At 48.6% G+C, this 10,251-nt stretch overlaps 1 protein-coding gene across 1 annotated transcript; it reads left to right on the top strand.

Moving 5' to 3' along the window:
- The first annotated feature begins 247 nt into the window (after nucleotides 1-247).
- Nucleotides 248-7,169, top strand: KCNK15 (potassium two pore domain channel subfamily K member 15). The gene is made up of 2 exons (XM_033153441.1): nucleotides 248-602; nucleotides 6,168-7,169. Exons 1-2 carry the CDS (start codon nucleotides 275-277, stop codon nucleotides 7,073-7,075), a joined length of 1,236 nt encoding a protein of 411 aa, XP_033009332.1. The 5' UTR covers nucleotides 248-274; the 3' UTR covers nucleotides 7,076-7,169.
- Nucleotides 7,170-10,251: the final 3,082 nt, after the last annotated feature.

The raw sequence follows: 10,251 nt of genomic DNA, 5'->3' as shown, positions 1-10,251 counted from the left end.
TTCACCGAGGCGCTGAGGACGAACGGAGCCGCCTCCGGTGCCTCGCGGGAACCGGGGCTCCGGAGGGGGGGGGCGCTCCCGGTAGCCGCCGCTTGCGCGACGAGAAGCGACCCTAGATGTGAGCGGGAGCTGGGGTGGTCGGCCCCTGGGGAGAGGCTGTGCCGCGAATGCCCCGGGTTCCGAGGAGGCCGTCGCCCGCGGAGGCCGGCAGTTCCCCGGGGCTTCTCGTTGGCGCGCGCGGCGGTGCCATGCGGCGGCGGCGACCCCCCAGCTGATGCGCTGTGCCCGGGGCAGCGGCGCCCGCCCGGCCGGCCTCGCCATGAAGCGGCAGAACCTGCGCACGCTGTCGCTGATCGTGTGCGTCTTCTCCTACCTGCTGGTGGGCGCCGCCGTCTTCGATGCGCTGGAGTCGGAGGCCGAGATCGGCCACAAGCGCCTCCTGGAGCAGAAGCGCAGCGGCCTGCGGAGGAAGTACCGCTTCACCGCCGAGGACTACCGAGAGTTCGAGCGCCTGGCGCTGCGGGCCGAGCCGCACCGAGCCGGCACGCAGTGGAGGTTCGCCGGCTCCTTCTATTTCGCCATCACGGTCATCACCACCATCGGTGAGTGCGCGGCGAGATCCCCCTTCCCATTTAGGGCGATCCCCAAAGCAACCCATCGCTGGGTGCGCCGGGCTGTCTTCTGTCACTCTCCAGGGCAGGGAGAGGAAAGCCTGTGGAAGTCCTTGGACTCCCAACTCCCATCAACCCCATCCAGTATGGTCAATGGCCAGGGACGATGGGAGTTGGAGTCCAGTCCAGCAACATCTGGAAGGCCACAGGTTTCACACTCCTGCAACAGGAGTCAGTGTGGGCTTGTTACCGCCTTGCTCAATTTGACCCCTTTCTCCACCTCCCCAGATCCCCATCACAGTCCACTGATGTGCATTAAATGTACAATGCAGGCGTTCATCTTTGCAATCAGTAAAGACTTAACCTGTATCAAGCTAGTCAACCTAGCCATTTTTACACCAGAGTTAACCATGCTGGGCTGAAATGTGCGGAAGGGAAGTTGATTATGAACCTCTATCCCTTCATTGGCTCGGTGTGTGAACCAATATATGTACATGCAGGTTGTATGCATTTTGCCATAGTGTGATCTGCAACATACATTTCGTAAGGTTCATGCAGTAGGGAGGGGCAGCCTTCATGTGCTCAGGTTGTGCATGTGTAGACTGTGCATAGAGAGCCCTTGAATGCCCAGGAGATCAGGAATGGCAGCAGTGTGTGCCTTCTTGCACCCTCTCCACACATCTGGCTTAATGTCATTTCCAAACATGTTGAAAGACCTCATGAGTAGAACATTCTCGTTTTAAGAATATAAGATGTTCCTTGCTGGACCAGCTCAAGTTCCATCTAGTCTATCGTTCTAAGCAAGAAGCCAACTTCCAACAAGCTTTAGATGTTCTGGCAGAAATTGATCAGTGGGTCCTCCAGGAGACCATGAGCTATTTTTAGTCCACATGGGCTGGGCATCAGCAGGGTCAAATTTCAACCTGGGCTTCAGCCCTAGAAAACATGGAGCAACTACAGTGAAGGGCACCTGCAAGTATGTACCGAGTGCTTTGTCTCCAGTACCGTGTAGCCACAGCCAGCCTTCTCTCACCTGAAATTGGGGGCAGAGTTTTCTTGGCAAAATACATGATTTCTCAGCCAAGCTTCAGACCCAGCACTGCCCATTCAGCAGATATCCAACCCTCTTCAAGCATATCAATACCACTACACAATGATCAAGTGAATTTGAGGACACTTTTGCTTCTTGAGAGATGAGCATAAATTGCCACCATATAAAACCAAGTGTCTACAGGCTTTGGCAGTTCCAAAGCCACATTAAAAGCAACCAGGATCCTCTCATGCTCACTCTTGTTGCAGTTTCCACTGCGCCACCTATAATTTCTGCACCGACGCCTAACTCTTGTAATCTCTTACCGCTGGCCCAATGGGAGTCCAACATCTATAGGGGTGCAGGTTGTTTGCCTCTCTGCATTATATGGTGTCAGTATGTAAGAACTCCAGACAATCCCTGCTGGGTCAGGCCCATGGGCCATGTAGTCCAACTTCCTCTTCACACAGTGGCCAACTAGATATCTGTGGGAAGCCTGCAAAGATGGACATGAGCACACCAGCACTCTACTCACCTGCGATTTCTAGCAACTGGTATTCAGAGGCACAGTGCCTCTGACAGTGCAGGTGCAACATAGCCATTATGGCTAGTAGCTGGTGAAGAGTTAAGGGCACCTATGGGTGCTTACTGCAGGGAGCAAACAACTCAGCAGGCAGACCTGTCCCTGTTCTTTCCCTGGCATTTTTGGGTCACTGAGAATCATGCCATTCACTGTCTGGGAAGCTAGTGTCCAGCCAGATGGGCGGGGTACAAATAATAAATATTATTAAATATTATTATTATTACTCATTTTAATGAGCAACTATGAAGTTCTTTATTGATCCTCAGTGGAAAAAACAACCTTTTAGACATTGCAATAAGAAAGGACAACAATTGTTCAATAGCAGCTCCCCTCTCATCCCATTATAAAAGCAATTGCTCCGTTTGCTGCAAATATAAATACTGTCTACATTGTCTGTATCCAGGACATTCATCTTGAACTGCCTGTTCTTTGCAAAGTACAGTTAGCATCAATGATGGCACTTTCCCACAAGGGGCGAGGTAAACCAGAAGGAACAGGAGAGTGTCCTGGTGGCTTTGGACCAGCAGACGTCTGGCATAATAAATGGACATTCCATGCTGTTGTCATATTGCTGTGGCATGTATGTCACTCCCGTCGGCTGTGCATAATGCTCTCATCATCAGCATGCAGCCTTTTGTCCTCTTGCTGTCTCTGCTGTAGGAAACTGGCACCCAGAGGTGTCCCTGCCATGAGGCAAGGGGAAGTGGCTCTTGAGTAAATGTTGTTGTCATGGGATAAGAGGATGGAGCCTTTTATGGATTGGTAACTGGATTTTAAAAAGGATGAAGAGAGTAGGAATAAATGGACAGGTCCATTAATTGAGGGCTGTAAGAATTGGGGTCCCCCAAGAATCTCTATTGGGACCAGGGTTTGTTTGTTTTTTGATAAGTGCTCTTAAGTTGGGGGTTAGCAGTGGTGGCCAATTCTGCAGGTGACAGGATGCTGGTGGGAAAAACTACAAGCATTCCAATAGGATCTTTCCGAACTTGGGTAAGCGGGCAACAAAATGGCAGGTGATGTTTAATGTACAGTGGTACCTTGGGTTACATACTTAATTGGTTCCGGGTCACTGTATGTAACCCGAAAAGTACGTAACCCGAAAATTCGGTCCGTGCATGCGCAAACCAAAAAACCTGCTTCTGCGCATGTGCAGACCGTGAAAACACACCTGCGCATGCGCGAATCGCGCACGCTTCGGGTTGTGCTTCTGGGTTAGCGGAGTTTGTAACCCGAAAAGTACGCAACCCGAAGTGTACGTAACCCGAGGTACGACTGTAAGTGTAAAGCGATACACACTGGGCTCCAAATTCCAAATCTGCATATTTTTAGGGACTGTATATTGGCTTGGGAGGTCCTCCAATGATCAGCAAAAGGCAATTAATAAATATTGTAAAGAAATAACTGAGGTCTGTGTTGGTGGTGAGACTTAACAGATCTTGGGGCCATGATGGACAGCTCAATGAAAACTTTGGCCCAGTGAGCTGGTTTGCACATAATGCTAAGCCAAACTACAGCATTGTTTGAAAGTGTGGGCTCCTGCACCGCTGTGAGCCAAGCCATGTTTTGGCTTTGTCATCTGAACCTGGTTTCATGGCTTGTCTTCCTCCAGACAAACTGCCTGGTGACTACTAGGTCACCATGGCAACAGATGCAGGAGGAATACTATGTGGGGCCAAGAGCACCATCCCTATTATTACACCTATTCCACACTCATCCTCTGAACTCAAAACAACTTGCATGTGGTTTCTAGGTGGGCTTCCATCCAGATAGTCTACAGCAAGTGTGGCTGACATGTGGTCCTCCCACTACAACTCCCATCATTCCTGACCATTGACCATGCTGACTGGGTCTGATGGAAGTTGTAACCCAACAATATGGGTAGGGTTGATAGTTAGACACCCTTGGCTTGCAGAAGCCCCTCATTCTTTTAGACTAGGCTACCCCAAATGTTTTGAACTACAACTTCTGTCACCCGTGACCATTGGCCATGCTAGCTGCAGCACATGGGTATTGTAGTCCAAGAGAAATGGACCAGGGTAGGGAAAGGCTGCTTTAAACCATTTTCTGGACCTAGCCTTCATCTAGCATCAAATATTTGACAGCTATGTTATGGATAGCATTTCCCCTACATGGGTGTATGGTTTGCTAAGATATTTGGGAATTAAGGTCAACATCAAGGAGGTGGAGCTCTGTCACCCTCCATCATCTGAAATTCATAGAATCATAGAACCATAGAGTTGGAAGAGACCACAAGGGCCATCCAGTCCAACCCCCTGCCAAATTTGGCAGGTGCTTACCGTACATTTAAAAAGGTATGAGATGAACAAGCGGATACACAACATTTGATCCTTGTTTGTGGGATTCTTTTTCCCTCCAAAGAGGCCCACCTGGCCTTGTCCCTGCTTGTCTTTTAATGAGCAGCAAAAATCTGGCTCTTTCACAGCATTCAAGAGGGTGAGACTTGTTCGTTCTACTACTTTTTGCTGTGGGATTTTGTTGTTTTGTTCTGTTTCTTATTATGGCTTTTAATGGATTGTTGTTAGATGGTACGAGGGCAGAAGGAATCATAATACAGGATCAGAAATATTTTCATATACTGAAATATGCTACGATGTGTCATAGATTACCCATGGATGATTTAAGCCTTATTTATTTTTAAAGTCTGTCATCTGTATTTCCACTGAAGAGTGTCCAAGGCAAATTTGATGAGATCTAAAGCAATCTGCTGGAAGCTCAATGAAAATTGCATCAAAAATCCTCAGAATAAAAGAAACGGTCGATTACTATTAAACATCTTCAATCCAATAACTCAGCAAAATGGCAACAGCAATAGATGATTGCTCTTTAATGAGTCAGGCTTTCGATCTGTTACTTGGAGGCTGTTTGGTCTGATGGGCTAATCTCATGGAGTGTAAATGGGCCTAAATGGTAGAGTTTGTATTTGCTGGGACTAGAATAAGGTTTTTGATGGCTCTTCTGTCCATAACAGTTACAGCAAGTTGTAGTGTAATGGTCCGTCCAGTTACTTATTCTATGATTCTATGATACTGTCCACAACAGTTACAGCAAGTTGTAGTGTAATGGTCCGTCCAATTACTTATTCCTCCGTGTATCGCAGAGGTTACCAGCTTCCATTAGACTTGTACAGCTGAACAACTGCCGTGAGGAATTGTAGCGCTGTTGGGCTTATTGCAGCCACCTTGGTGTGGTCCTCTCTCCTTGTTTATCTGACTGTTTTGAAAACAGGGCCCAGGAAGCTGCTATTGATGGTGGACAAACATTAACATTCCCCCCCCCCCCGTCTGCAGTCTCGGGTTTCCCTATGGCTCACCTTATCTCCTGGAGCAGTTGTTTCATTCAATGATGATGCGCATCAAAGGCAATACCAACTGTACACCGAGTGAAGCTTACACTTGATTAAATTAGAAGTGAATGTAGTGGGTGATATGAAAAACTGCTGAAAATTAGGACATGTGGGGTCATCAGACTGATAATTTGGGCAAGTGCTTGAGAACCTCTATAATGCAATCAAAGCAAATATTTACTTATTTCATATTTTGGGTCAGCTGATAACCTGAGTTCTCTGGGCAACATACAAATTAAAATTGATTAGAATTGCAGTACCAATTAAAAATGACCTGTAGCAACAATAATGCCCTCCCAAAATCAGAGGAAAGATACAGAACTGGATTCATGAGACCTGGGTTCAGGTCACCCTATTCATCCAGGAAGCTTTCTGGGTATGCTTGGGCCACTTGCTGAGTTCAGAAATGGGCTTCTGTGTTTCATCCTGAGCTCCTTGGAGGAATGGACTAAATAAAACATTTTGTGGGCGGGCAGGAGGGGAAATAATTCTGTGACAAAGGATTGTGTTGACATGGTTCTCCATTGCGTTAATACGCAATCTAGAGAAATGCTTACATTTTCTCTTCTTTTGCCGCAGGTTACGGACATGCCGCGCCTGGAACGGATGCTGGCAAAGTCTTCTGTATGTTCTATGCGATCCTCGGCATTCCCCTCACCCTGGTGATGTTCCAAAGCCTTGGCGAGCGCATGAACATCCTGGTCCGAATGGTGCTGAAGAAAATTAAGAGGTGCCTGGGAATGAGGCAGCCAACCGTCTCCATGAAGAACATGGTCGTGGTGGGCTTCCTCTCCTGCATGGGGACTCTGGGCATCGGAGCAGCCGCCTTCTCCTATTTTGAAGGCTGGACTTTCTTCCACGCCTTTTATTACTGCTTCATAACCTTGACCACCATTGGGTTTGGAGACTTTGTGGCCCTCCAGAAGCACGAAGCTTTGCAGAAGAAGCCCCCTTACGTCGCCTTCAGCTTCATGTATATCCTGGTGGGCTTGACGGTGATCGGGGCTTTCCTGAACTTGGTCGTCTTTCGGTTTTTGATTATGAACTCTGAAGACGAGCGGCGGGACGAAGAGGAAAGGGCGTCTTTGAGGAGGGCCAGGAATTACATCAGCCGGGAGGAGAACCGGGGCAGGAACGACCTCCTGCTCCCCATCGAAGATGGGACAAGTCAGATGAACCTCCTGCCATTGATGCAAGAAGAGGCCGGGAGACAGAGGGGCAAGTCCTCAGGCTCCACCACGAGAGTCCCTTCCTTCTGCAACTGCCTGTGCTACCGGCCGCGGCTAAGCAGGAGCCCGGTTCCTTCCCAACCAGAGGCCTTCAACTGCCACACCAACCTTGTGTATTACAATTCCATTTCTTACAAAATCATGGAAGTCTCCCTGGGCGGTAAGGACCACACTGGCTTGTCTTCCCCCAGGAGCACTCTGTCGTCCAATAGTCCCAGCTGCCGGGAGCACTCCCAGCTGCGGAGGAAGTCTATCTGATAAACGTGCATGCTCTTTTTGGACTTTTTTTTTTTTTTTTACTCTGAGCTGTGTTCTGCTCCTGAACTCCTTTTGATGATAAATTATTAACTGACACACCGGGTTGTTCTGGTTGCCTTTCTTTCATCTCCTTTATTCTTCTTTTTCCTTTGCAGGCACATCCCAAAATGGCTGCCAACAGGCGGTGCTGCCATCTCCACAATGCACTTGCCTAAGCACCCGCTTTTTATAAAATACGAGTAGTGGAAAATAGCTTCTCCCAGCAACAGAGTATGTCACAACAATTGCAGGTTTTAGGGGACTTAAATAATAGAACCCCATAGTGCACCAAAGTTGTCAAGTCATCTGCAGAAAGCCCTAATTATTGCCTCGGGGGAAAATACATAGATAATGCTCAATTACATCATTGCAGCCTGCGTTCTAGGTTTGTCCTGGCTTTACCCCCAACTGTAGGAGTGTACAGATGTACCTCCTACAGAAGAGATTTTCAACCTCCACGGCTCCCTAGACCAACTACATTCTTTCTGTGGCACCCCTGTGGGGCTCAGGAGTCCAGTTATGTCACCCCTTGCCTGTAGAGCCGGCAGCCCCTCACCCATCCCTTGTGGAGGGTTCCCTCAGCCTCCTCCCCTCTCCTTGTGAGTCCTCTGGGCAGCTGCAGCTGCTGCCCCTGGTCTTTGAGCTGCCTTCACTGCCCCGAAGCGAGGTGCCTCCTCACACTGCCCCACAGGGAACTGGGAAGCACCCCCTGGCCAGCCCCAGAGGCACCATTCGCCTGGGGAGCTTGTAGCCAGGGCTGCTACAACAAACAGCTGTGCAAGCCTTGGGAATGCAGAGATGCAAGAGGGCATCAGAGGAGGGAAAGAGGCCGGTGTTGCCCACGGCACCCTGGACCATCCTTTAAGGCACCCCAGGGTGCCACGGCACACTGGCTGAAAAACCACTGTCCTACAGGATCGAGTGCCTTTTTTTGTTCTTATTCTGGAGGTGGGCTCTGCTTCCCTCCTGCTCCCCACATCTTTTCTCTTCTAATGACACACAAACCTATCCTTGAAGCTATGTTTTGAGGGGGTGGGGATTTTTGGCAGGCCTTTATTTTTATTTTTATTTAAAAAAAGAATAAACACTAGATTTGGGAGGAAGCAGCACAGCTTTGTATTTGCTACAAGGGCCAGCCAATCAGCACTCTGCCCAGCCAGATAAGAGGGGAGGAAGGGAGGTGGCTTTGTGACTGTCACAATGCCCAGCCAATCAGCACTCTGCACAGCCTGAATTTCTGGGAACTGGGAGGCCTCCTTGCTTCTCAGAGGAAGGCTGTGCATCTGGCCAGAGAGGGGCGAGTGAAGACCCACCGTTGGCTTATTGCTCAACCTGTTTACATCTGTGCAGCATGCTATTACCTTTTGGTGTGTTTATGTGATGGCTGTTGTGTTGGGTTAGTATTGGCTCCATCCACTATTAGCCAGGGGTATCAACAACCAGAGGGCCACAGTTTCCCCATCCTCAGCTTTCCACCACTGATTTTAGTCCATAATGGCAACGCATGAAAATATTCTGCTCCTTGTGCAATGTCACTGTGCCAGTTTTAAGAGTGTATTGGGGCAGAAGGCAGCATTTAGTGGGTGTGGGAAGAAAGAAGCTCTATAAAAAGACTGTAGTCTTTTTAAGCCACCGGAAGCCGGTAACGTGATACCAGTTTAGTCAGCCAACTTTCATGAGCCGAAGTGATCCAATTAAAGGTGTTGATGAGCCTGGCAAATAATTTTCTAGCAGCTGCCTGTCACTCTGGCTGCATAACATATGCATGTGCTCTCAGCGCCTTCCCTCCAGTTACCTCCCCTCACCCCTCGGACATTCCCACTCTCATGGGGACAGTTCCAGCGCTTTAAAATGGGGAGAAGTGGCTGTGGCAGAGCCACCAGCTGCTACTTGACTTCAGTCCCCCAGCTCCTTTCATTTCTTCAGCTTCTGAGTAGCCACGATAGAAGCCTCCCCCACCCTCCCTTCCCTGGGCTTGGTGTGTGTTCCTTGCAAAAGTGTGCCAGGCTTTCTGCTCCTGATAGCAGTGAAAATCAACTCGACTGTCATGTTATGTGCTGCAACAGGCACCGGTTCACGGGGCCCCAGCTCCCCGCTCTTGTGTTTTGTAGATCAGCCTGTCCCAACCTGGTGACCTCCCAGATATTTTGAACTACCACTCCCAAGATGTCTGGAGGGCATCAGGCAGTCTCCGTCAGCCGATGAACGCGACATTTTGCTTGCTAATTAACCAGTGTTCGAAACTGCGACCAAGTGAAGATGCCTGGGTGCCAAGATCGCTCCACCATCTGGAAATGAATGCCTGGGGATGCTTGGATTTGGGCTGTTTGCACACACTAATACCACATCCTGTAGAATTCTATCCATGATATTTTATAGAATCATAGAATCATAGAGTTGGAAGAGACCACAAGGGCCATCCAGTCCAACCCCCTGCCAAGCAGGAAACACCATCAAAGCATTCCTGACAGATGGCTGTCAAGCCTCCGCTTAAAGACCTCCAAAGAAGGAGACTCCACCACACTCCGTGGTAGCAAATTCCACTGCCGAACAGCTCTCACTGTCAGGAAGTTCTTCCTAATGTTTAGGTGGAATCTTCTTTCTTGTAGTTTGAATCCATTGCCCCGTGTCCGCTTCTCTGGAGCAGCAGAAAAAAACCTTTCTCCCTCCTCTATATGACATCCTTTTATATATTTGAACATGGCTATCATATCACACCTTAACCTTCTCTTCTCCAGGCTAAACATACCCAGCTCCCTAAGCCGTTCCTCATAAGGCATCATTTCCATAAGGCATCGTTATCTGCACAATCGGAATGAATTTCAAGTACCAAAATGCTTTTTTTCTGAGCAGGAGAAGTGAACAACGCTACAGTTAATTGTTGCAGCTTGTCTTCACTTACCCCTCGCCACTGCCCTGCTCACAGTTGTGAAGAATGTTCTTGCATTATGAATGGTCTGTGTCACCATTAAGAAAAAGGGTAGGAATAGGCCAATATATATGTGGACTGTCCTTTGATCAAGCAACTTCTTTAAATTCTCAAAGTCCTTAGCCTAGCTCAAGGCTGTCATCTGAACTAGCCAGATGTTTAACAGAGAATCGATCACAGTCAGTCCATCCTTTGAAAAATAAGACTT

This window comes from Lacerta agilis, chromosome 6, assembly GCF_009819535.1.
Source record: "Lacerta agilis isolate rLacAgi1 chromosome 6, rLacAgi1.pri, whole genome shotgun sequence".
Taxonomy (NCBI): domain Eukaryota; kingdom Metazoa; phylum Chordata; class Lepidosauria; order Squamata; family Lacertidae; genus Lacerta; species Lacerta agilis.
The sequence above is the reverse complement of the archived record's forward strand: the minus strand, read 5'-3'. Positions and strand labels throughout refer to the sequence as shown.